At 44.8% G+C, this 27166-nt stretch overlaps 2 protein-coding genes across 5 annotated transcripts in view; one reads left to right on the top strand and one right to left on the bottom strand.

Annotated features, from left to right (window-relative positions):
* The window catches only part of ANGEL1 (angel homolog 1), a 191838-nt gene extending 184842 nt beyond the window's left edge, over nt 1-6996 (top strand). For all 4 annotated transcript variants that reach the window (XM_032691324.1, XM_032691323.1, XM_032691326.1 and 1 more), the window contains 6 exons: nt 282-715; nt 1392-1518; nt 2350-2460; nt 3615-3684; nt 4112-4269; nt 5072-6996. In XM_032691324.1, the coding sequence (XP_032547215.1) occupies nt 282-715; nt 1392-1518; nt 2350-2460; nt 3615-3684; nt 4112-4269; nt 5072-5241 (1070 nt within the window). In that variant the 3' untranslated portion in view covers nt 5242-6996. The remainder of the gene's footprint in view (nt 1-281; nt 716-1391; nt 1519-2349; nt 2461-3614; nt 3685-4111; nt 4270-5071) is intronic.
* A 4954-nt stretch (nt 6997-11950) lies between these two features.
* Nucleotides 11951-27027, bottom strand: VASH1 (vasohibin 1). The gene is made up of 7 exons (XM_032691328.1): nt 26577-27027; nt 21611-21699; nt 20494-20550; nt 19335-19409; nt 18164-18545; nt 17663-17775; nt 11951-17065 (listed from the first exon to the last, which is right to left on the bottom strand). Exons 1-7 carry the CDS (start codon nt 26838-26840, stop codon nt 16993-16995), a joined length of 1053 nt encoding a protein of 350 aa, XP_032547219.1. The 5' UTR covers nt 26841-27027; the 3' UTR covers nt 11951-16992.
* Between the last annotated feature and the right edge of the window lie 139 nt (nt 27028-27166).

Here is a 27166-nt window from a genome sequence, read left to right as displayed (position 1 = left end):
AACTGTCTGCCTAGACCTTTATGCTTTCTTTTGTAGTTGATGTCTCTCGGGGTTGAAAGATCAGAGTAACAAAACTGAGAGGGTCCTAGAAGGACAAAGAGAGAGAAAATACCCCCTGTGATTAATAATAAATGCTGATTATTGGAACAGAACTGGATATAAAGCTGTACACAAATGTAGTAGGAACCTTTTCTACACAGTCTTGCTGAACTCCCAGCTTATAGGGGGAGTCTGAGGTAGTGACTGGATAAACCTTTTAATAGGTGATGGTTTCTTTTCAGGCTTTGCATGCTTCTACAAACGGAGAACCGGGACGAAGACAGATGGATGTGCAGTGTGCTATAAGCACAGCAGGTTTCAGCTGATCAGCCTCAGCCCTGTAGAATATTTCCGTCCTGGCCTGGACATCCTCAATCGGGATAATGTGGGCTTGGTGCTGCTGCTACAACCTGTGCTCCCAGAGGGCCTAGATCTGAAGGCCATCAGTCCTTTATGTGTGGCCAACACTCATGTGTTGTTCAATCCACGCCGAGGAGATATCAAACTAGCCCAGGTGGCCTTGCTCCTAGCAGAGATTGACAAAATTGCAAGAACTACTGAAGGCAGCTACTATCCTGTCATCTTGTGTGGAGACCTGAACTCCGTACCTGATTCTCCACTCTACAAATTCATCCGGAATGGTGAACTTTCCTACCATGGGATGCCAGCCTGGAAGGTAGTTGCCAACCAGAAGTGGGATTGGGTAGCTCTTTATTGCATGTTGCCAGAAAAATGCATGGCTGCATTCCTTCTCTTGTGAGGAAATAATCTGAATTCTGAATTCAGTTATTCAGCAGTCTTCCCTAATATCTCCAGCACTGCAGGGGAAAGAAGTGGATGAGTGTGTCCCTGTTGTTTGCACCACTGCTCTTTTGGTTTCTCTTGAGGCAGACCTGTGATAATAGACCACTTAATTTCAGGTCTTTGTTTTCCTTTGCTATAGAATTTTTGTGCCTGAGTGACTGGAGTGCAACTCCACCAAGACTTACTGAAATTTTATGTGGATGTTTGCTGAAAACAGTTTGAAATGGGCACCTGTGCTAAAGTCTCTTGTGGTTGCCTCTTACAGTGTCTGGGATCAAATACATCATTGGCTTTCAAGCTAAATCATCAGTTCAACAAGATGCTTGTGAAGTATCTTGTCAGATGACTTTTAGTTAATTGTATCCTCCTCCCACAGCTGAAGGTTTATTATTGCTGCACCATATTCTGAATAGCTTAGTTTGTGCCTTTCTATGAGGGCATTCTCCTGTCTTGCTCTTTGCAGGTGTATATACATACATTGACTATAGCTTGCAAAAGTTCTACCCTGTGTTACTGATGGTTCCTCTCCTTTTCTGGCCTCTTTGCAGGTGTCTGGTCAGGAAGACTTTTCCCAACAGTTGTATTCACGTAAACTGCTGGCTCCGCTGTGGCCGAGCTCGCTGGGTGTAACAGACAACTGCCAGTATGTCACCCAGTGCCAGCCAAAGAAACTGGGTAAGCTCCAGTATGCACTGAGAACATGAGTCTGTGAGGATGGGCGGTTTGTGGGCCTTGCTGTCTCTCTGAATAGCTTGGGCATGTGTTGCATGAGGCACTCAGCAAAGATTCTCTTCTTCTATCCATTTCCTTGGTATATGAATTAAATATAATTTTTCCAGAATCTGTTGCTGTAGCCCCATTTCTGCCACTTTCTTTCTCTAGTCAGGAGCTGGATGTTCCCATACCAGTAACCAGTATCTCTTTCCTATTCCCAGACTTATGCTTTTGTGCAGTTGTAAACTGTGTTCCGCAACCACGGCTCTCATCTGCACTGTTAAGAAATCATTCCTAAGAGCCTAATTTTCATATTCTCTATCATGTTTGTTCTCTACCATCCTTAGAGAGGATTATAAAGAGGAGTCCACACAAAATAGCTTTTGTTAAAATCTTGCATGTAGAACTTATACTCAATTTGATCTCCAGAATAGTTTTTTCTTTTTTGACAGACATTTCCTTGACTTGCACACTGACTGATCTGCTTGAAAGTCCCTTGAACTTTTGGTGTCTCAGAGGGGACATTCTTAATTTGTGCTGACCATGACTGTTGCACTAGCTAAAGGGATAGCAATATCTGTGCTCTGTTCTTCTACATTTACACATCTGTTCTGTTCTGTATTTAACTTATTGAGTGATTTCTATTCTCATGGTATTAAAATATTTGGGCACAAAAGCCTCTCTCAAACAAGAGATTTAAGAGGCCCAAAGGTCTGAAATGTATATAGATGTTCCTGGTAGATGTGACTTTGCTGCAGTTATTTTTTTTTTAACTTGTACTTTTCTCTGCAGGGAGACGTGAATACAGCCGTGACTTCCTGCTACAGTTTCGTTTTTGTGATGTTGCCTGTGAACGACCCCCCCACCTGGTGCTCTTGGAAGGTGTGACAGATGTTAAACCAGGTATTAATGAGAGACTTTTCAGCTTTGACCTCTCTTAGCTCAATGGAGCACTTCTCCTATGAGGAGAAACTGAGAGAGTAGGGGTTGTTCAGGCTGGAGAAGACTCAACTGAGGCCTCATTGTTGCCTTTCAGTACTTAAAGGGAGCTTATTAAAAAAGAGGGAGAGTGACTATTTACACAGCCATATAGTGATAGGTCAAGGGGAAATTGTTTTAAACTTCTTAAAATTCTTAGAGGGTAATAAGGCACTACAACAGGTTGCCCAGAGAAGTTGTGGAAAGTGTTCAAGGCCATGTTAGATGGGGCCCTGGGCAACCTGATATAGTGGTTGGCATCTTTGCCTGTGGGATGGGGGGATGGAACTAGACGTTCTTTAAGGTCTCTTCTAACCCAGGCCATTGTATAGTTATATGATTCTATAATGTCAAGGAAAACGTGAAGTGGAGGTAATGCCTGGTGAGGAAAGGGGAAGGCAGAAGGGTGCCTTCTGTGACTGTGTGATTAGATTGAATGAGAGCTCAGAGGAGTACAATCTTACCTCCCTTATACACACTGACTGCGTTCCTTGAGATGCACTGAGACTCAGCCTCTTTTTGAGGCTGTTTCTTATGAAGTGAAACACACGTGTATACATATTTCACTTTTTCTGCTTCAAGATTTTTGGTGGTGGAGCACAAACCTGAAGACTAATGTCACACAATGGCCACAACATAGATGTCTCTGGATGTTGGTACCCAGTAAACACTGTCTCACCTATGGGCCTTGTGGCATGGCTGGTTCTGCTTTCTCCATTTCTGTTCAGCCTTTCTTACTCTTTGAGTAAGCTGTAGGCTAAGACAGGCAAACTTTCTTTGAGAGCAAAGGTCGAAGTACCCTGAGCTTCGATAATATTAAATGCTTTAAGAACATGTCCTTAGGACAGAATATGACTTCTCTGTTATTTGCACTGATCTGCTCTAAGGACCTTTATTTTAGTCTTAGAGCTGGTGTTTCCTCTGGATGTTTTTCTTTAAGACGATTGTGACTGGTAGCTATCTGTTCTTCTTGGGCAAAAAGATTCATTTGGTCTCAGGAGAAGCTTCTCAGACTTGGGATGGGCAGCCTTTTCTGGGATCTGTATAGGTCTGGCTGGAATCTCTTTGCTCCTTTGCAGACCGCCCTGCACACTGGCCCAAGCCTGCTGCCGTGGTGAAAGACCCTGATCCCCAGCCATTCATCCCAAGGTAATTTGGTGCACCTTCAATGGCCCTTCTCTTCAAACTTGGTCTTGTTTTCCTGAATACTGAAAATCTGGCTGAAGTAAAGACTGAAATAAATGTGAGAGTGGAAGAAAGTAAGGAGGGCTATCTGGAAGAGCTAGATCTTTCCAGAAGTGTCCCAAGAGCTGGGTGCTGCTCTGTCAGCATTGTGTTGGTGAGGTCGAGAATGAAGGGCATAGACAGGACTGGGTGTTGAAGACAAAGGAAGTTCATAGTCTGCTTTGCTTTAGTGTAAGTGAAGTGAATAGTTCTGAAATAGTTTTTTCTATGTGTTCAAAAAGTAGAAATAGTTTGGACAGTTGCATCAGCAAGGGAACATTCAGCTGTGACTGCAGTACCAAAAAGGCATAATTCTCTTTCCTTCCTTGGTAAATGGTCTGTTTGTGTGCAGGTGTTCAGGTGTTATCCAGCATGGCCTCAACCTGACCTCTGTCTACAGCCACTTCCTACCACAGAGGGGACGCCCAGAGGTCACAACGATGCCCATGGGGCTTGGAGCCACTGTTGATTACATTTTCTACTCAGCAGAGCCCGTGGAGAACAGGGCAGGTGAGTGTGGCAGTGCAGGGTTTACCCCTGTGACAGGCCAGTGCATTTCATTAAGCTGGGGTAGATCTACAGAGTGTGTCTTTGACTGAAATGATGCACAAGGTGGAAGCAGTATTTGCTTGTGTATCATGAGAAGACAATGTTTATCTTTGCTGTGAAAAAACCGAAGCTGCTTAGGTTCATGTAGACTTTGGAGGAAGCTCAAACAGAATGGGTTCTTTTCTTCTGTATAAGTATCTCACTTATGCTCCTGATAACAGGCAGTGCTGGCTCCTAAGTTCAGGACTTGGACTTCTGGTCTGTCTGAGACCACATGCTGGCCTTGGAAGGTGGTGACTCTGGTTACCTTACAATGGCACCTCCTCTCTGCTACCTGAAACAGGAGTTATGTTGATGAAAGACTGCATGTAAATGCATCCAAGAACTGTCTCTGAGCTGGTTTGGGTCATGTCAGAATCGAGTTTGGGGAACAGGTTAGGAATGAAGAGATGAATTCCTCCTTGGGCATCTGAAGCTATTGCTAGGACACAGTAAGGAACTTCTCCTGTAAGCAACTACCTGGTGAATTTAGTATATTCTTGCTTCCTATGCCTGCAAATATATGAAACCATGAATAGCAATTATTGTAGGATGCTCACTGCTTTCACATCTAGGCTCAAAGGTGCATGCAGTGTTTGTGCAGGCTGTCTTCATTCATCAGGGGAAGAATAGGAATGAATTGACAAGCATCCCTCTGAGAGTGTATAGAGTTAATCTACAGCATGAGTCTCTGGCTGATGTTTCCTTCCATTTTCTTTGTCAGGTCGCAGGTTATACAAGGATGGAGCCCTGAAGCTGCTTGGCCGCCTTTCCCTGCTCTCTGAAGATGTCCTGTTGATGGCAAATGGCTTACCAAATCCTTTTTGTTCATCTGATCATCTCTGCCTGCTGGCTAGCTTTGGCTTGGAGATTTCCAGCCTGAGAGAGAGTTAGTGTTGGTTCCCTTTCCCTAAAGAAAGGCTGTTCTGAATACAGCAGTTGACACTCTGGATTGCACAACCTGGTTGCAAGAAAACTCTTCCTTATCATGCCCTAAAAGTCTCTTCCTCCCCTCACACCCTCACTAAAAGAAGGGATGGGAGAGTTGGAGTGCTTTTTGCATTGGTATTTATTTTCTGGATCTCTGCGACCCTGAGCTGTCTTCCCAGTGGGCTTCCAGTTGTATTCAGGCATTACCATCTCTTAAAGGGATCCTTGTTCCACTGCTTTGTTTAGCAGGTGTTTTTGTGCTGTGGGAACCAACATAACTCTCATGTTTATTTGTCCCTGTGTGAGATCTTCAAGGAGCTGGAAAAGAGAAGAGCAGTGCTATCCACTTCTAGTTAGTTAATTGCTACCAAGGAGCATGGGATGTATACACCAATATTCTTTTACACCAAAACAATAATTCTTTTAATTTCTCAGTGATAGTTTATGAAGTATGGTTGTTTCAGGGCTAGTTGTATTGTTGCCTTTTAGAATGTTGGATCTGCTAACTGCTTAGAAATATCTTTTACTTAATAATGTGTAAAGGCTGCCTTGCTGACAGAAGAGTTTGTGTGGTATAACAGTTTCTACAAGAAACTGCTTGCTGTGACTAATGGACCAGGGAATGGGATTGCCAGGAAGGGAGCCAGGGGTTCTACAGAGCCAGCTCTAGAATGGCAGCAAAAGGCTAGAGGCCTTGGGGAAGACTCCATTCCTTTCTATAGCAGTCTCACAATTGTACCTAGTTTGGCAGTTGTAGGAAAAATATTTAGGATCCTCCCAGTGAATATCCAGTGGAAAAAAATCACCCTGTAAGGCATGACAACCCCAGAAGGCTAACTCTGGTGGTCCCAAAAGAGAGATGAAAATGGAAGGTATGTGAGAGGCAGCAGAGACATCAGATGGAAGAGTTGATACTCGTCATTTGCCCTACTCTTTCTCTGTGCACTCCCATTCAGCCAGGGGTCCATAGCCAACCTGTAGCATCCACCTGTGCCAGACTGAAGTTATTGCTCCTTCCTTCCTCTGGCCCCAGCTATGTTTTGGTAGGTAGAACTCTTAGGACTGACTCCTGTCTCTTGACAGGCATTGGGAGGAAGGGTAAGGCTGTGTAACTTGGAGCCAGATTGTCAGTCGTTTGGATCCCATTGTACCTTTGGAGTCCTATCAGTGTGCTTTTCTCAGCAGTGGCTTGGCCAGTACAAAAGCAGTAGAACTGTACTTGTTTCTAGAGTAAATTCCCCAGTTCAGCCTGACATTTGGTCCTCAGTTTTTCCCTAAGAGATGAGACCATTGAATATTGGCAGAAATATTATCAATCAGCCATTCTGGCAGGAAATCTGGTCCCAACTCAGGTTTTTGTGGGAAGGTATGAGGAGACTTGAAATTTTGTTCTTTCTCCCTGGTCTATATTGAAGACTTTCATATTTTAAATGTTACTTCCTTTATTGAAAAATAAAATAATCTAAGAAAAAACCCGCAAACTAATGACAGCACCTTGTACTTCTGGCAGCTGAACCCTCTGAAGACTTGCTCAACAAGGTTTTGCTGGCTGAGATGTGAAAGAGAAGAGGAAAAATTAGCTACACAAGATTGTAGTAAAGAGGGTTGAAGAGAGGGAAGAAGTGAGCTTAACTGTTTTCTTCCAGCACATCCCCAAATCCCAGAGGTGGAGAAGAGCTGGTTTTTCTGGCATCAGGCTTGTCTTGCAAAAAAAAAAAAAAAAAAAGAAAAAAAAAAAGTTTGCATTCAGGAACCCTTGCTCTCCTCCCAGAGAAAGAGAGTACTGCTCATCATTTACAGATCTCTTCTGTAAACTGTACAAAAACAAGGGCAGGGGGTGGGGATTGTGTTCTGTGCCCTTACAAGTACCTAAGGACCTTTGTGCCCCTGCCAGATGGTGTGGTATTTGTCTGGTGATGTGTCAGTGGCTTTTGCTACCCAATTGGGAGTTTCTCTAAGTGGGCAATCTTAGGGGGTGAATAAGGGGGTGAATCTCTAAGCAATCTTGAGGGTGAATAATTTTGCAGCTTTGTTTGCCCTTACTTTGACAGGTAATGGTTCTGGCATGGCACTGGTATATGGGGAGGGATGCAAAGCTTTGCAATTCTATTGCTATGTTTATCTGACAGTTTCATTAATTTCTGCAAGTACTCTTACTCTGATTTTGTCAGTGGTTGTATTTGTAAAGGGAGGGAAGGAAAGGGTGAACTGAGAGCTTTATTTTCTGCCAGGCTCCAAAAAAGGCTGCCAGAAGGCAGCCTGGTTGCAGATGACTCCCACCTGCTGTTAACATTGTAATAGGAAGCTTGGAAGACACTAAAAGTTTAAAAACGACCAACCAAAAGCAAAACAAAAAATGCTGTGACACATGGTGTTGGCACTTAAAAATTTAGCTATCTGCTTCCATTTTAATTGCTGGCTCGGTCTGATGGTCAGTTGATGGGGGGGAATGTGAAAGCTGCCTGCCCCACCTATTAAGACCCATAAGGTGTGTACAGTGCACCATCACATGAACTGGTTGCCCCTGCACTGGGTGAAGCAGCCTGCCAATCCTGTGATGTAATTCCAACATCACAAGTGCTTTTCCCATTTTATTTAAATCAAAGACTTGACTTTTGGGCAACTTGCATGAAGGCATCTCAGGGAGGTTGTAAGCTTCCAGCTATATTTTGTTGGAAAATCCAGTGTTGGGCAGGTCAAGCTAATGCTTCCTCTTTCCATGCATGAAATAATTGGTATGTACTTGGGATGAATGATTAAGTTGCTGAACACTGGATATTGGAGTCATGTGCTGAGAAATTGCAGAACAATGCCTGCAAGTCCCCTTATTTGTCTCTCTGGAGGTTATAAAGCTCCCACAGGGACTTGCAGCTCCCAAAGCCCTGGCTTACATATGCTCCCTTGGGCACTTATAGGTGAAACTATTGCAGAAATGCAGGACCATTGCTAGTGACTGCATACAGACACAAAGGCAGAGTTGAAGTCTTGATCGCTGTGTTTATTTTGACCACTGCCCCTGAAGGTCTAGTATAGACCCCTATAGAATTGGCCTGTTCAGGAAGGAAAACTGCTGTGTTCTAGAGCAATTTGGAGTTTATATCAAATGGATCTGGAGACCTGTGAATGCCTCTGACTGTGGGGGACTAGAGAAGTTTGGAGGTGGGGCAGGCAGAAGGTTCCTAACTCTAAAATAGCAGCTAGTGTATGTAGAGTTGTTGGGAGAAAATAAGATGTTTTGTGATGCTTTAAGAATAGCATCCAGTGATTTAATCAGAGCCTGTGGTAATGAGCATCATGGCATGCATAACTGAGATTTCAGATGTGGTTCTTAACACTATTTCTGGACCTAAATGCATGACTAGTTGCCGTTAACACAGGTTTCTGATGAATTACAAAGGGATCTGTAAATTATTGTGGAAGTGGAACAGCAGGAATACCTGCAATGCTCAGAAAGGGAAGTATCATAGAGGTAGTTACCAACTACATCATGTTAGTAGTGATGTAGAGCTCAGGGAGACTGGTACTTAGGGAAGTGATGCCAGAGACCACTGGAGTGTGTGTACATCCCCTGTTAGGAGTCTCCTAAGCTGCAGGAGCATGCAGCTGTACAGGCAACACATTTGACAAAGTACCTTTGCTAAAAACCAACTTAGTTTGCACCGCAGCTGCTAGGCTGTATTTAGTTATGCTATTTAGATAGAAATTGGACTTCCTTTGTTTTCTCAGAGTTTTAAGTTCATCACTTCAGGAGGTTGCCCTTTATAATCAGTTCTCCCAATTACATGGAATGGGAGGAGTGGTAAACAATATAATTGCTCTAGCTTCTTTCCTTTTCTTAATAAATGAAACTTGGCTGCTGTTTGAGGTTGTCTTTCTCCATGCCTTTTCCTTATATCTCTCCAGCAGCTGTTTTCCCATGACTGCCATATCCAGTTATCTTTCTGACTTACTGATGTTTCTTTTTTTCTGCAGCTGTATTTCTTCAGTTAAAAGCTATGGGTGGAATTCTTTAGAGCTAAGTCTTACTATAAATTCAACATTTACATAGGGTCAAGACATAAGATAGTGGGTTCCCTCACTCCTGAAGAGTTAAGTGGGAGGGGAGGGAGCTCTGAAACGAACACTTAGATGGGAATAACTCTTGTTATATAAAACAAAAAATTGAGTTTCAGACTTACTGTTAGTGCTCTGCATGCCACCTGCTTTGTGAAGACAGAGCTCTGAAGTACACTTGACCTTAGTTCCTCTTCTCTGAGGAGTCTCTTAGAGGCTCTAAGAACAAGTTCAGCATCTCAGAAAGAATCTCTTTTAAGAGTGGATCAAGGATGTGTCCTGCTCCTAATGATGTTTGAGTGGCATTGGCAAACAGTCTGTAAAGTGGGCTGTTTCTACAGCGCAAAATCTCCTCCCATCGCCACCACCTCAGTAATGAATGTGTATCGGATGTACTGGTCAGAAATTTGCAGACATATCCACGGTTCATCCAAATGCAGAGGAAGCCTTTTGTTGCTTACCTATAGGGATGGGCACACAAGCGTCAGTGAGATACCATGTCCTTTCAGGAGGCTTCCTGCTGTGCAGGTTAATTGAATTGCTGGCTGTGACCTGCTCCTTCCCAGACTGTAGCTGCCTGGCCTGTAGGGCTTCCCATAGCTCCATCCTGCTGCAATGCACAAGCTGCACTGGATATACTGCACTGTGTTTCAAAGTGTGATACTGAGTTTCTGTAGAGAAGACACCTGCTATAATGATAACCAAGATGACAGATTTAACAGCTGGCATGCCTCAGGCTCCTTCCTTTTGTCAGCTGTACAAGTTTAGCATTCCTGTCAAGGCAAGTTGTCCTCCAACTTCCACTGAAAATTTCATTCTACTCTTGAAGCTCCTTTTTTGCTTTTATTTATTTTAGAATTTATTTATTTTCTTTCAGATTTAGACTGTATATTCTTGTGCTCTAAGGGAATAGGAATGCTGTATAGTAGAGCTGGGAAATGTTTTGGAACTTTGGTTAGACAATCACAGTGGCTTTCAAGGTGCTCATTTGGCAAATGAGAAAAGGACTAGGCTAGACACTGGCATGTGCTACAACAAAAGATGTATTTGTTCCATCTAATCTTTCATTTGTACATACAAAAAAGACTTGGCTTCAAGCCGTAGCAATGTTATTTAGTTTTTTATTCTTTTCTTTCTGGATGTAAAGCCTTCTACTTGTATTTATTCTACTTCTATTTATTCAGGTTTTGGTCAGTTTCAGGAGCTGCTCTTGAACTGGGGGTAAATGAATGCAGTAGTTATTCTATAGCTATTCCTCTCCTCCCTCCCTAGAATGAAGTCAGAGATAGGATGAGACTTACTCTTTGCCAAAATAAAAATATAATCTAGGAAAGCCAATTCAGCTGAGCTAAATTCTGTCATGGCCTACTATCCCTAGTATGTCATACACCTTTGTCTACCATAATCCTGCAGTCTCTGCATGAATGGTGCTCTTAAGGCTCAGTCTCACTCTCTCATAAATGAATTTCTATGTGCTTTTATACATGTGAAAGCGTTAAGTTTTGCAGTTTTGGGCCTCAGTGTAAAACTGACTAGGTTCGTTTTTCTTAATTTTTTAAATTTCTGCTTTGACCAATTGTTTATCCTTTCCAAAATAAAGATTTTCCACGTAAGGTCCAATAGCATAGGCTCTGACTTAAAAACCTAGAACTGCAGGAACAATCACTAAGCAGGGGGAAAGCCTGATCTAAAAGGGAACAGAAAGTCTGTGGCCACATCACTGTTTTGGTGTTCTCACTCCACTGTCTAACAATTTCCCCCTATAGGGGGTATAGGAGTTACCTGATTTTTAGCAAAATCTGTAAGACATGGGGCAGAGGGTGTTTTCAAGCAAGCATCTGAAGCAGAGGTTTAGTACTGTGCAATTACCTTCCCTCAGGGCAGAAGCTGTTCATGTCATTAACATGGTTAAAAGGGACTATTGCATGTGCCTTTCTCTTTGGAGTAGCAGGTTAGGAAATGTTTTTTCCCTTCCTCTACACACTGTAGGCTTGCCTACATCCTGGCCCTGGTCCCAGCTATTACTCATTTCCCAAGAGAGAAGGGCTATGTTATGCCTGAAAGATGATAGCCTGAATAAAGTTGGACCCCCTTGCACTGAATCTTGCAGCTGACTGCCCTTTATTAACCCAGCATTTGTCTTGGGAAGTCCTGGTAAGGTCATCAGTCTGGACGGTCACTAAACACAGACCTTGAGCAGAATCGCTTTTCAGGCCAGGAAGGGAAACTGAATTGTGTATTGAAGAGCTGAGCAGTGCAAGCAGAGGTTTGTATTAACCCTTACAGTATTGTAAGACTGAAATTTCTGTTGCTGCCTGCACTGATTTTTTTTTTCCATCCAGCTGGACTGATGGCAATTCAGGGGGAAAACATGAGTTCTAGCCTTTGCCAAACAGCCACATATATACTTAATGTCTGGCAGTTGCCTCTGTGTGCACAGACATACTCACCTGTTCAGATGATTAAAGAAGAGTGTGAGTTTTTCCATGTCCACACCGTAGCAAGTACAGGGCATCTCTACATAATCTGCCTGAAACCATCACTCAAGGCTGTCCCTTTGACTTCTTAGATGACTTATAATGGGAAAATTTAAATCAGAAAGAAGGACAGTACAGACAACTTGTTTTCTCTGCACAAATTGAGAGCAGTACAGAAGGAATTTTATTGTCTAAGTGTCAAAGGAAGCAGGAAGAAGTATCAACATGAGGGCCATGGGAGTGCAGTAAGAACTAAACCTAAATAAAAATTCTGCGTTGGCTACATAAGAACACAGAACCACACTGATTAATTACAAAAAGACACACGTGATACTGTTCTTAAAGAAAGAAAATTTCCATTTCTTAGTTCTGAGCTGTACCAGTGATAAGGATGTAAATGGTTTTGGAGCACCCTATCAATGCTAGAATACTGATGTGCATGGAAGGGGACCAGTCTGGTCCCACTAGCACCATCTCAACCCTGACCTGGAGGGAACTCTGCTCTGCAGAGATTATGGGGGATTCAGTAGCTTTCTGGGCCTAGGCTGAGTAGCTCTTGAGCAGGCAGGGCCAGGCACCACTGAAGGAGAGTGGTTGTGATACAAGTAAACACTTGCTCAGAAAACAGACAAAAATATTAAATTCCCTAAGGAGTTCAGCTTGGCTGTAGAGGGGCCATCTCCACCTTGCTCTGGGGTAGAGCAAACAACAAGCCAGAATAGCACTTGCTTTGTTAGGTAAGATTATAAATCCATAATGCAGGTCTTAATGTTGTCAGGACAACAGCGCAAGGCCACCAGAATATGTGGTGTTATTTCAGCCAGTCTCACACACATAGTACACAGGACACCTCCGGCTTATATCTAGTGTCTGATCATCAGACCATTTGAAATACTTCACTTAGAAGAAGCAAGCGGCTAAAGCCACAGCCACTAGAGTAAGGTCAAATCAATCTAATCCAGACTCTTGCCCTTTGGCTACAGGAGCATTCTTCTGTTCATTATGGTTTCTAAACTCTGAAATTTTAAGGACAGTCATGTTTCAGTCTATACAACACCACATATGAGCCTACCTTAAGGGGCAGGCACCTGATTAAGGCTTTCACCAGAAATACTTAAAAAGAATTCATCATGTTAAACAGATCTGATAACAGCAATACGGCTACTATATGAACAGAAACTATGTTTCAACCACAGTTCTGGAGTAATTTATTCTATGTACTGAGCCATAGAGTGGCACACAGGTAAAATAGTCAACTGAAAAAAACCACTCCACTCCCAGCTAAAACACTTGCTAACATACCTTAAGTTCTTAAAGACTCCTTTAGCTTATATCAGAATTAAAAAAAAGGCTAGTGTGTCACAGATTGATGGACACCCAACCCTGCTCTTTAATATACAAAGTTTATATCAGTGACACTGTAGCAGAAAGTTTTGCTCACTAATCCATCCATCCATTAAAAAAATTGCAGTTGGCCAGGTACCAAGGTACCAGGGACTTGTGTCCATGAAAGTAAAAAGAGGAATTCCTATTTCAAGGTGTGCATTACATTTAAAATAGTTTTGCAAATAATAGGTAATTAGTAAGTAATTCAGCATTTGTTGAAGTCTTTCAAAGCTCACCTAGACTTTACATACAATGTAGGCAGTGTCTATCCATTCCATAGTGTACAGACACAGTTCCCTTCCACAGAATTCAGAGAACTTGTACTGCAGAACAGACATCAGGTGAGACCTACTGAAAAGTGAAATTTACACCACAGAGCTACATGAACAACCCTATAAATATTTAACATTAAATAATTAATAGGATACCTCAAGATTAATCTTTCCTGTTCTGCAGGCACTAAGGAGTACGAGTTACAGTCTAGTTCCTTATTTTCATTCCTTCTCTGTAGCTCTAAAGACTGCAGGAGTGAAAAAGACTCTCATCACCAGCCTTTTTTTCCTTAAGGTTAGAGGCAGACAGCCCAGAAGTCAGAGCAAGTGGGTGAGGGAGAAAAGAAGTAGAAGAGCTAAAGTTTGTCTTGCATTGTATCCTCAGTTTTCTTATGGCATAAAGCTGGATTGCACTAATCCTCTCTGTCATGGAAGGATGCTGTCTTGTTTGTTTGGAAAGAAGCAAAGCTTTGTATTGAAGTGATTCATCTTATTACAAAGATAGGGGGAGCAAGAGAAAGAAGGGTATGGTCCTTTTCCAGTTTCTTGCACCATCTGCTAAACTGGAGATTTAGCAGTAAAGAGTAAAGAGCAGAAACAGTAAAGAGCAGAAATTCTACCTCCCAGAGAAACATAGTAGAAGGCTTGAAATAGTAACCCTAGAAGAGGACACTTGTCTGCTCCAATGTCCATCTTGAGCAGTTACCAACATTAGATACATGCAAAGAATTAAATGCCTCCTAACATATATAATTGTGCAATTAAATTTGAAAGAGGATGTTCTTGTCTGGCTGCAGCTGAGGATTAAGAGACCTTGAATGCTACCTGTCATTCATTTCTTAAACATCCACTTCCTTTGGTTTTCTAAGCTATTGGCCTCAGTTACATCCTGCAGGAAAGCACTTAATTACAAAGTCAAACAAAGCATTTTGTTTTAAGCCATTTTGCCCTGGTGATCTAACACTGCTGAGCATCCCTGTTGCCCTGCTCTCAAAAAAGCATCATTAACTTGCAGCTGACCCCTCACTTGCCTCATTTGTTTTGAATTCTTCCTCCCCCCACATTTCCCCTCCTTTCCATCTAAAAAGGCTCAAGTCTGTCCACCTATTGAATGTTCTCTGTATGAATCTGCTAATTATTCTCAAGAGCTTTCCAGTTATTCTGAATTAACTGACCAATCAACTAACCAAAGTCATGGTGAGGGTGCATCCTAGTCATATTTTTTTTTTTAATCCCGTATTTCATCCACTTTAATAAAACCTGACATTCAGTTTCCCTTGCTGAATGCTGCTTGTATTTATCATATGATTCACAGTGGCATCTGTCCTCTGGCAGTGGCATTTCAGTCCTCTGCATAACAAACATTATGCAAAGGCAGTTTGTGGCTTCCAAGTGGCCCATATTATTTACAGGTAACTGTCTTACCTTTACAACTAACATCATCGTTAGCATCCATACACTAAATGTTAATTTACAGCCACACAGAAATGAGCAGAGGACACATTCAAAGTGGTGCTTGGCTTGCTACTGCTGTTAATTTCAATTGTTGCACGTAGCTGGAGTGCAAGGGAATGGACAGGTGTTGCACTGCACTGTGGAAACTGGCATCTTATTCTGGATTAATCTTCTCTTGGCTCAGCAGCAAGTTCTGCCACCTTCTTGTGGTTTGTCCTCCTGGCTGTACAGCATAGCGAAAAACAGACTGTGGTGGTATGGACAGATCTTGCAAGTTACATCACAGTTAAGGATGTACAATTAGGAACCTGTAAGGGCTGAGTTAAGTTGCTTGTGGGTGGTGCTTCAAGGATTAACACTGCTTTAACTAGACAGAAGAGCTGATTAAGATGGGTTAAGAACCTGTTCTCTGCCACCGAAATAGCTCTGCTTATTTCAGGATGTGGCACAGCAAAACTGCAACAAAAAGCTGGTAGAGCTAAACTCCATTATGTTTCTAACAAGTTCACAGGAAAGAATAAGCCTGGTTCTAACAAAATTAAATATGCAATATTTCAGAAAGTTTAGCTCCTTGTCAGTGCTGTGATAAAACAAGACACTTTCTCTCAAGGATACTCCCGCTACCAAGCTCAGCTCTTGCATCCCCTAGATCCATTCATCTAAATCACTTCAAGACCATGCTGTTCTGACTTCTGGAAACCCCATTGTTCCCAGGCTCTAGGCCTCAAAGAGAGGTCTGACAACACTCCAGATTTCTGACAAGCATTACATTACTTAATCAGTAGTACAACACTCCCCCAAAAGAAGTGTAGGAAGAGCCAAAGCTGTAAGTGGTAGCAAGGCCCAGGCCAGCCCTTTGGCAAAGGTTAGCATAAGTGGTGCTGTTACATATTGCAGTTATCCAAAGAGCCAGAACACAAGCACAGCTCTGGCACTGGGGTGGGGAAATGCCTTCAGGAGGCTCCAGGCTGAGATGTCAGGAAAGCAACTACAATTTACTTGAGCAGGGCTCCTTGCAAACAGGCGTATGTAACTCTAGCCCTAATACTACAGGGAGGAAGGAGCAAGACCCTTGTGGGAAGGAAAAAATGCTTGTAAAACCTGTTCACATCATTACATTCTTCTAACTTTTTACTCTTGAAACTCGTACCTCAGTGACTGAAGTGCCTTCCACAAGCCTTCACAGTAGCAGTTACTAGAAGTAATAGACAGAAGGCTGATGAAGAGATGACTCAAAGTTCAGGGTTCCCATCAGCCCCTGCCTACCCTGTCTCCATTGCTGGGACAATTGAGGTCTCTGTGCCTGTTTTCATATGGTAATGGCATAGGCATATCCTGACCCACTCAACCACAAAAGGACTTACAGCAACAGTTCACCAGCACTGCAGTGGACATCATCCCACTGTCTACCCCCTCAGAGACAATGAAATGCTTTGAAATAGGCAGGACTAAACATACAAGATATGTTTTTGCTGGATAAGAGGACTTCGTATGATCAATAAATCGGGCTGAGCAAATTCAGACCTGTCTCACATGAGAAATGATAAACAAAGTGTTCGTAATGACAAAACCAGGAGTTTTTGCACACGATTTGGGGGCCATCCCATTCCAGCAGCACTTCTCCCTCAGCCCTGCAGGCCTTCCGTGGATTGAAGACTTCTGTGCAGACAGGGAAGAAGTACTATTGACAAGACGCTTCATCTACTTGCTGTAAAGGCAAAAAAGTTGATAGCAAGTCTGCTGACCCCACTCACTCCATATTCTTCCTGAAGCAAATTCCCACCAACGTACAGAACTTTTTCTTTTTTTTTTTTTCCTTTTTTTCTTTTTTTTTTTTAAAAATACTTAGTGAATTAAGATGGATACCTCTCCCAGAAACAGACAGGTGAATCCTCTGGGACCCATGGGATCCTGCTCTGGGACTGGCCCACTAGTAAGTACCTGGGAAAATCAGCACTCTTTTGCTCCCGTTCCCCTGTTCCCCCTTTGTCAGAATCACTGCAGGTGGATCCAGGTCCCAACTGTGACCAGCAAGAAGTCTATGGAGCTAGGCACGCAAGGCACAGCTCTCTTCACACCCGGATCTGGTACCCATTGAGGTCTGGCATGGCTTTGGAATCGGCAGGCTTCTTCTCACCAGACGGCCTGTGGGCAAAGAGGGTAACAACTCTTCAGAAACTGTTTTCAGTCAGGAGATGCTGCACATAGAGATGGCAGCAGAGGAGAAGGTACACAGGAAAGCTTTAGACTGGTCCTGCACTATTGAGGGCAGGATCTTCTGCAACATCCAGTAATTCTCCCAACAACCTCAACAGAAGAAAATGCAAGTTAGGAAGAGTAGGAAGTCCACTCTGGAACCCCAGGTTAGTTTCAGGAAAACAATCTTACTGACAGCAGTGTAATTTTCGCATCTCTTTGAGGCACAGGTCTGTGAGACACCACAGCTCAGACCCATGCATAAGGTTAAATGTCATCTACCAAAAAATCACTGTTTGAACTGCCTTCCTCCTCCCTGCCAAAACAAACAAACAGAAAACCATCTGTCCCCTCAACTCCCTAAGCAATGATAAACTCACAAAGGCACAGACTAGGGAAGAATGCTACTGCAGGTCAGAGAAGTATTGCCTGTTCTAAAGAAACCCAGTAGGACATCAGAAGGATCCAAAACCAAATAACAAGGTGGAGACTGTGAGTAAAACAGAGGTGCTCTAAACAGGTCTCCTGCTCAGCAGCCCCACTCACCGTCGGTCCCCACGGCTGTTGCGTCGATGGGGGCTGGCCTGACCTCTTTGTGGGGAGGAGACATCTTTCTTTCTGTCCTTAGTGGGAGATGGTGGTCCAGTTCCTTTCCCAATCTGCCAGGAAAATTAAAGAGCAACATGAGCAGAAACCCAATATGATTAATAACAGAAAACACAAAAACTAACAGTGATTTATTACATGGGAATAAAAGACAAAAAGGCAAAGCAAGTGTATCAAAAATGCAAAAACCAGAAAAAAAAAGTTACAGTGACAGCTATGGCTCCAAGGACTGTAACAGTCCGAGCTAATCTCAACTGCAGCACTGCATGAGCATCTATTAGGGGACCAGCCTGTATACAAAGGGAAAGAGGCTGCAGCTTCCAATTCACCCTCTACTCCACCATCATTTAGGAGAGCTTCCTGTTGCTTCATTCCCCCAGAACACCAGCAGCCAAGCAAGACAGTGGATGCAGCAGCAGACTACTCCATCTTGCCGCTTACCTTCAGCCTCATATCACGGGCATGTCTCTCAAGCTCTTTGCGAAAGTCTTCCCTGGTTAGCTTGTCTAGATCCAGGACGGAGCGCTTCCACTCAATCTGCTCCACACTGTGTGGGTCATGGGACACACAGTGGCCCAGCTTCACCTTTTTGAGCGTGTGCCAGCAGCGGCGATATGCCTCCTCGAAGTCAAAGATGAGTTCGCTCAGTGTGCGGAAGACAGGTGCTTTGTACATAAGCTCCTCACGTCGGCTGATGCCCAGTGCCCCATAGCGGCCTCCAAAGTTCACCCCCAGCACAATGTGTCGGAAGTAGTTCCCTGAGAAGTGGGTTTTGAAGCTGATGGGGAAACGGTCCAGTGTGGTCATGTTGTTGGTGAGGTAACTGACAGCAGCCACTATTCAGGAAACAACTGGTGATACCAGTTTCTTGACAAGATACTTCCTCCCTACTCCAGACCCTCCCAGCCTGCTCGGCAGACTCACTATTGATTCAGGCATCACACAGGCAGGATTTGTTCTCCAGACCCAGGGTCCAGCTCATTGCAGGCTGCCCTACTTTCATCTAGGTCACAGGGAAAACAGACTTGGCCTCTTCAAGGAGACAGTCAACAAAGAAAAGTTAATTTCGAGGCAGTTCTGTGATGCAGAAGTTGCAATGCTAGCACCTAAAGTTTACTGTATTCCATAGTTCCCAAACTGTTAACACTGCGGCATTATTCCTCAGTTTGTTTTAATCTGTTTCACTAGCTACTGTTTCACACACCTTTAGGACAAAAACTACCCTTCTGAACCATTCACTCACCACCTCTGCCCTTCCAGCTGGTTTTACCAATGTGCACGAAGAACCTATAGCCCGAGTGCCATAACCTAAACATGGAAGACAGCTAGGAAAGGTGTGTACTTAAAGACAACATGTCCAGAACTAATAAAGGTATTGCCTAAGCTAATAAGTGACATATGCCACAACCGGAAGCCAGGGAGGATTCCTAACTTAATTGCTTGGATTTGGACTTTATCGGTAGAGTTTTGTGGCAGAACTGGGGAGGAAAAAAGGGAGGAATGTGGGGCTTGATGACAATATTATAAACAGCCTCAAAGCATCATAAGAGGGAGAGCAGAGGTGAAAACACAAGGATGGGCAGAGACGCACAACTTCAAGAGGAAAGGATACATTCCCAGGATCACAGCTTCCAGGCATTTTATTGGCAGGGCCTCTTTGGTCATTTCTTTGGCCAGGTCCATCAGCCTGCAAAGTGGGATAAGGGAAAGACAAGGACAGTTAGAGGGCTTGAGTTATGCAAGTATGGCCAGTTCAGCCTTTTTTCACTATACACGTAAGGTAAGGTAGGTTTCCAGGAGAGGGTGGCCCACTGACTACAGGGAACAGAACAAAGTATTTAGGAAGACATTAAATCCATACCAGGTCTGCTGTTGCTGCTTACAAGGAACTCCCTTCAGTGAGTTACAGCAAAGCTGCCTACTAGGCCAACCTCTGTTCTCAGGGAGAACACAGTACATGGCTCAGCAAGTTCTGGATGGACGCCAATGTGACCACAAGTAAAACCCTCAAAGGACCAAGACCCAGCAGTGTTAGGCTCACAAGGTCAAGGACAATGAAGCCTACTTCTCTGGCATTAACCCTAGTCTCTGTTCAACAAGTACCATGAAGGAGACGTTGCACTGATTACAAAACAAGGCATTTGGAATCACATAAGTCTATGGACTAGACCAATAGTAAAAAGCCAGTCTTGGGAGACCCATAATACGCTGTTCAACAGAGTCAATGAACATCAGGTGCTTATCTTGAGGAACTTATGGGGCACATCTCTTCCCAAAATCTGCAATGAGGAGAATTCTCATTTCTCATTCAAAGTATGAGCCACCAAAAGCTTAGTCAGCCTAGATTCTGCAAAGGCACTCACAGGAGCTATGAAGTTAGACTTGTAAAGATACTTGGCTTTTACAAAATTTGTTTAGAGCAGGACCTAATTTCAGAATCCATCAGAAGTTCATATAGTTACATTCCAATTAGAAGCAGGCAGAATCTGCACATCTCTGCAATACATTTTTGTGATTTTACTGGATTTACTGATTCATGACAAAAAAAAACCACTCTACTCTTGTTCTTGAGAAAGACGAGGCACAGCTCTGCCCAGCTATGCCCCAGGCAAAAGACAGTAAAGTCATCTAAAGTAGGATGGAGCTGCAGTACTGAAAACCCTGAGCGCCACTAGACCTTGGGCAGGGGATGGAGAAAAAGCAGTGCTTACAGCAGGGCTCCAACAACAAAGAAAGGATAAAATGCTGTAGAGGCTGCTGTAGACACTTACCCAGTCAGAGGTCTGCTCTTCTTAATCTCAAAGAATTGTGTCCCAGTGTGATTGTACCTGGAGGCAAGAAGTTAAGGGCTTGGCAGCTTGGAAAGTAGAATTTGAAAAAAACTTGTCTGAAGAACTTTCATGTTATTTACCATTCTCACAGCAAAGTCATGATTCCACAAATATAATAGCAACGCAAGAAAATTCTCACCTCCCTCTCCTGCATTTCTCCCATTTATAGTCCCTCCTTACTTCCACTGTATTTCCTTCTTGTCAATTCTTCTCGTTCTCATACCCACACACAGGTTTCCACTCCATCTCCCGAAGGTCCATACTGACAGTACATACTCTGCTCATCTTTCCAGTTACCAGGGCAGAACAGAGTTTGACAAATCTCTTCCTGCTCTGATCTGCACAGAGCAATGAAACATTCATGGCACCAAATTCTAAGACTGACTGGGACCCAATCCAGAGCACAACCACCCTGGATGGTGTCAAAAGGTCTGCCTTCTTACCTTGAATTAGAGCTGAAGCCAGAGTTAGATCTGTATCTCATCAGCGAGATTAGACTGTGTTTCCATGGCACATACCTGGTCTTGAGCACAACAGGGACAGAGAAATTTCGTTCCCAGAACACAGTCACACAGGCAGCTCTGCATATAAAGGAGTAGGATACCACAGATGCACAAAAGCAGGGTGGCTGACTGTCATTTAGACAGCTACAGAAAAGAGTGAGTACAACGACCTGAGAGGGTTTTCTCATCACCACAGCTCACCCATGTCTATCTGACACCTGGCTGTCAGGATCTCAGATACGTGTTTTTAACAAAATGCCACTGTAAAGGTGCTGACCTAGAAGAGTGGGTAGTGGGGAAAGGCCCTTGACAACATGCCCATTTATTACATGGAGTGAACAGAATCAAAAGGTAACTTAGGCGAAGAAGAAAAGAAACAGAGCAGCAAAACAAAAAAATATCCCAAGTCCAGCTTCCTGTTTTCAAGGAGCAAGTTTCAGTTCTCCTCCAGCTACAACAGAAGGCACTTTTCTGTTCTTCAGAGGAAAAGAAAGTCCCCTTGGTCCCTTTTCTTGGGTTATCACAGCAGTGACTAAGGTAACAGCAAAGGATACTGAAGCTCCCTGATGTAGCGCTGTACAGCTTCCAGGCGCTCAGGGATGGGGGTGGACGGCTGGAACACAGGCACACTTGGTATGGGAATCTGAAATGAGGAGCAGAACATAAATCACTGCTTCCAAACCTCTCCAGCTTCCTGCTGAACTCAGTCACACACAGCTATAGGGAGCACGTTCCTCTGAAATCAGACCCTTTTTGCTGCCCAAAGTGACCACACCAGAAACATTCCTCTGTTTCCACACTGGTAACTGGGAAGGGATTCAGAATGAAGCATTACTACACAGCTGCAAGAGAAACTATTTGAGAAGGTCCTGCATTTATGCAACATTGGAAGAATTAGAATTAACTGACAAGGCAAGATGCAAGACAGGAAAGCTATCACCTGAGGGATCTCATTTGAGTATTGAAACTAGAAGGCACAAAACAAAAATAAGAGAAGGAAAGAGAAAGGCAGAAATGGAGAATGAGTTTCCCTAAAGCCACCAGAGGGTAGAACAGTCCTGTAAAAAAGGATATGAAGGTCCCTCGCTGCCTCCTGGCATCTCAGGTGAGTCAGCACTTACTTGGACAGAGACTTGACAGCATGACCCCCTGCCCTGCACTGTCTGGTATTTCATACTACATGGTCAGAGAATGACTTCTGCAAGTTCACCATTTAGACTGCTGCCCCATTCTGAGGCCTCAGCCTTATGGGTCCAGTCAGATTTTCTTCACCATTTGCTCCAGGGAGGATAACTTGCAGTCTTGTCAGCAGCTGAGAAAATGTGTCTAAGGAAAAAGTAAAGTCCTGCCGACAGGACAAATATAAAGGAGAAGACACAAATTTGGGATGACTGACAGACTTGGAGAAACAGCCCAGTATTTTCTCTCTGAAGGATATTATTATCTCTCTGATACCAGACTGCATCTTTTCTCAGCTGCTTGGCTTTTAACATTTCAGTTCCTCCTCAGACTTCCTCCAGAGCTCAGCTATCCACAGCTATGAAAGAGTGAGTCAGAGCCAGTTCTTCCTTTGAGCCATCCACTCTGCTGTGCACAACTGCCTCTGCTGTGCATGGTTTTGTAGCCAGTGCCACTGCTTAGTGCACCCTTCGTGTCTTTTTCTGTGGCCACTCATTCCCATATACCTCATTCTGCCCTGGGTTGGCACAACTGACTGGTGAACCAGGTCAGGCACCTTAAGCAGCTGAAAACTGAGCCAGCAAGCACGGGTAGCTTTCAGTCAGATCAGCTCCTTGTCCTGGCTTGCCACGTGGTTGCACTCTCCTTGTGCCCCCCCCGCCCCTATCCCCAGTACAAGGACCAGAGACCGCTTAAATTTGAGAGACAGGCTGTTGCTGCCTCTCCTAATCAAGCAGAGGCACCGGCTGGCTCACTTGCAGAAGGTAGCACAGGAATGGTGGGAGCAGATGTGAAACTGAGTTTGTTCAACTGCAGCAGGAGCAGGGAAGGCTCCAGAGAGCAGCACAGGAATGAAGCCATCTCTAGAACCACACGAGCTGAGTAAGTTTGGATGCTGTGAGCTGACATACTGACTCATAGGAAATAATTTCCAGGCAGAAACAATGAAGGAGGTAACAACCAAGGCAGGCGGACTATTTAACTTTGTTTCATTTCTTCTTCACCGAGACTTTCATGCTTTTGAGTGGAGACAGATAGATTGAGTACATGTTGACAGCACAGACTAATGATTGTGGGTAGTTACTCCTCCCTTACTACTACAGACCCCCAGATCTCCTTTTCCTCAAAGGACTGTGTAACACTGAGACAGCGCAGTGGCAACCAGTTCAGCAGGGGACTAGTTAATGCAGAAGAGCCTCCTGCACCTCAAGTAATTAAACTGATGAAAGTACACTGTGCTCTCTCTCTCAGATCTGGGCCTGCAGCCCAGACTGGGCTACAGTTTCTTTTGCATCAGGTCTATAGCATTTTAATGGGGCAACAGAAGCAGGAGAGGAATAAGGTCCCTAATCTCTCTATCCCACACTGATAGGATGAGAGACCCTTACACTTTTTTCCTACCCAGCATCATCCACTGCACGTCTCAGAAGGGCTATAAATATTAGGCAATTTTCATAATCCTCCAGAAAGCAGAGAGGAATTTATTTGTAGCAGAAAATATAGGAAATCAGATCTATTTTGATTTCCCTTTGGTTATTCTGAAAGCTGGAGAGAGAGCTAGAAAGAGAGCCCAGATTTCGCAGAGTATATAACCTCTGCCAGACTTAGCAGACTGAATGAACGCATCCTTGGTTCCTCATCATTTGTGTGGAGGGGTTGCATCACCCCACTCCCAGATTCATGCACCCCAGTGGGCTGGCTATATGCATGGGATTGGGACCCTGCTGTTAGAAAGGGCATCCTGAGAACAACAGAGATTTTCATGGAGTTAGTGGGCCATGCTGTACATGAGAAAAGGCAGATGGGAGAAAGGCACAAAGCTCCACCTTTATCCATATCACAGAGGTGCTTTTTTGGCTAGCCTAGTTTAGCAACAGGTTTTTTTATGGTACTTATGTGTATCCAAGCTCCTCCCTTACTCTTCCTTCTGCAAACAACAACATAGGAGCAATACCGATCTTGGTTGATAGTCTGAAAAAAAGAAAACATTTTTTTTCCATCTCTCTCTGTATAAATACATTAGATGCAACTCTTCCCGGCTTTGCTCTCATAACCACCTCATTTAAAATCCATCATTTCTTAATGAGGCAAGCACACATCACTTTGTATTTCCAGTGTGCTCCCATTTGATGGTACCAGCAGCTCCAAGCAAAGCAATACCCCACCCTGTTGCTAGAAAAAAGACAACCAAGGAGGGTGGCACTCTCAAGCCTAGCATGCATGGCCAATCAGCTATGTCCTGCCACTGTGACACAACTCACTTGATGCCGACTCACTCCAAATCTACTGGAAGGATACGGAGATTAGAGGAGATCTCTGACTCTGGCTCACCCCAGTGAGAGATACAGTCCCTGAAGCTCGTCAGTGAACATATTTATAAAGTCTGATCACAGTCTCCTGCAGTCATAATTTTAGAGTATTTTAGTTTACAGAGAATTTTTTTGAGAGTTACTTCCCCCAACACACAATGCTGGCTACCATTCAAGGCCAAAATTTTGGAGTAGGTGAATCACTGTCCCATTCCCGACACCTAAAAAGGACTATTTTCTCTCTAGCACATGGAGAGTACCCAGCTTTTCAAAGGAGCTAGCCTTGCAGAGTACACCCATTGCCCTAATTCTCATTCAGCCATTCAAAGAAATTTGATGGCATGGAGACAGGTGGTGATGAGCAGCCTTCAAAGATAAAAATACATCCCTAGAGTGGAGAAAGAGCTAGAGAAACAGAGCTCACCCATCTTTGTGGTTTCCTGCGTCCTAGTATCCTCTCAGCTGCATGCCTGGGGAGCTTGGGAATGGGATTTCAGATGGTGGAGCACTGAATTTATAGATTTGTTTCCCAGAGGTGCTAGCAGATGCAAAAAAACCCCAACCAAACCTCAAAAACCAACAACCCCCAAAACAAAACAGCCTAATTTCACCCATTATTGCAAGAGCTCATTCCACTTGTGCCCTCTAACTAACCCTTTGGCACCAAGACTACAAAGTGAGAACAGTGGAAGTTCTTCACATAAGACCAAAACCAGAGGCAGCACTGTATTTCCCTCCCCTCACGCACTGTATTCCTGTTTGTTAACTTCTTTCTTCCATTTTACCCTCAGCTCTCCTGGCGAAATCAGCCCTTATGGTTACGAAATTAAGGAGTGTGTGTTCTGACTGAAACACGTTTTCAGTCTTTACCTAGGCTCAGACAAAGTCAGAGGAAAGGAAGGAAATCTGAAAAGGAAGGAAAAGTCTAGTGGGGTTAGAATAGGGACTGTAATCAGGACTCAGGATTTGTTCCGGTTGCTGCCACAGATGCCTATAACTCTTCACTGCACAAAGGATGTTGCATCACATGCTTCTCCAGAGTTCCTCATGGAAAGCAGTATGAATTGCCTGTGCACTATATAATAGCATGTTCTTCCATACTTCAAATTACCTTCCCAAGAAACTAAGTCTTTGCTAAAAAAGCCTGAGCCAAAAAACTTTATCATTTCGTATCTGAATTTCCCCTATTAGAGTGATGGGAATATTCTCATAACCAGTGGAGTGACACACTAAATGTTTGCAGTGCCTTTTGTTCACAGGACGCCAATGAAAGCGGGAGATTTTTCTCAGGCTAAGGTTCAACATAGATAGCAACAATTACAAGAATTCACATGCAAATGTTTCAGTATGGCACAAGGTTATGTGAAATGGTCAGCGGTTTCTCTTTTTGTACAATTCTCTACAGCAAGGCCAAGAACGTGCTTGGAAATCACATCTGACCCTACACCACCAATACGTTCTGCAAGCATTCGAGAACTCCTCTTAAAACTCCTGGCATCAAGAGTCTCTGTTTGACAGACACAGTTCTGTTCGAAAATGTCTTTTGGTGTGGGAGACTGTACTGAAATCGAATTTCTTCAGGTTCAAAAACTCACTTCTGCCTGTCTCACCCCAAAATATTTGGACTCTTCTAAACCTAATTCTCCTCATCTGTTCATCATTTATCCAGTCTTTCTGTTTAGCCATTGCCCATCTCCACCCCCAGGCTGCTCGCACAGCAGCCACCTGAAGTCTGTTTTCCAACAAGGCCGCAGAGGAAGGGGGTGCTGCTGGCGCACCAGATAAGGCAGAGCCCCGCAGACATCCTCCGGCGCTCCGAGTTAGAGCGTGGCTTTGCTTCCCGCAAGAGCACTCCGGGGGCCCTTTTGCCGAAGGACCGCTCCCGAGCTGGGGAGCCCGGTCCCTAAGGCGGGCAGGCGGACGCCCCCTCCCGTGCCGCCGTTTCCCCCCTTCCCTTCGCTCGCCCTGCGGCAGACGGTCCGCCCCGGGCGGGACCCCGCGCCGCACCAGCCCCGCACGGGGGGGGTCTCACCTTGGGCAGGTCGGCGGCGCCCCGGATCCTCTGCGCCACCCGCTCCCCCTCGGGGTGGATCCTGCCCACATGCCGCCACATCCGCTCCCAGGTGGGCTCGTCCACGGGCAGCCCGCCGCGGTTGACGAAGAAGGGGACGCCGCCGTCGCGGAGATCCTCCTCGCCCTCCTCCTCCTGCTGCTCCTCGTCCCGCGGCGCCGCCGCCTCGCCGGACGGGGGCTGCCTGGCGGCGGCCGCGGCCCCACCGCCCCCCGGCATCGGCATCGCCGCCGCCCGCGCTCAGCGCCCGCCGCCCGCCGCGGGGCCGCCGGGGGCCGCGCCCCGCATGGCCGGCGCTCCGGGCACAGGGCGTCACCGCCCCCGCCTCGCCCCCGGAGATATCAGAGCGAAGGCTTCGCGGGTAGAAGGAGAGAAAAAGCCGGGCGGGGCGGTGCCGGGTGCCGCATCAGGCCGCCGCGGCGGCGGGGGAGGCGCCGGCGGCCCGAGCGCCCGCGGCAGTGACGGCGGGCACCGCGCGGGGCGGGCCTGCCGCCGGGGCGCCCCCGCCGCGCCGCCTCCCGGGCGCTGCGCGGGGCGGGCGGGCACGGCCA

The sequence above is a fragment of the Chiroxiphia lanceolata genome, chromosome 6, assembly GCF_009829145.1.
Source record: "Chiroxiphia lanceolata isolate bChiLan1 chromosome 6, bChiLan1.pri, whole genome shotgun sequence".
Lineage (NCBI taxonomy): Eukaryota > Metazoa > Chordata > Aves > Passeriformes > Pipridae > Chiroxiphia > Chiroxiphia lanceolata.
The sequence above is the reverse complement of the archived record's forward strand: the minus strand, read 5'-3'. Positions and strand labels throughout refer to the sequence as shown.

What these genes read in the sequence shown, in the direction of transcription:
- VASH1 (XM_032691328.1), bottom strand. Translation starts at nt 26,840, where the DNA reads ATGCCGATGCCGGGGGGCGGTGGGGCCGCGGCCGCCGCCAGGCAGCCC. An exon ending in GAAGCTGTGATCCTGGGAAT is followed by an intron (nt 18,546 to 19,334) that starts GTATCCTTTCCT and finishes GGCTGCTGTCAG; the next exon opens with TTACCTCACCAACAACATGA. An exon ending in AACAGCCGTGGGGACCGACG is followed by an intron (nt 17,066 to 17,662) that starts GTGAGTGGGGCT and finishes CTTTGCCCACAG; the next exon opens with GCCGTCTGGTGAGAAGAAGC.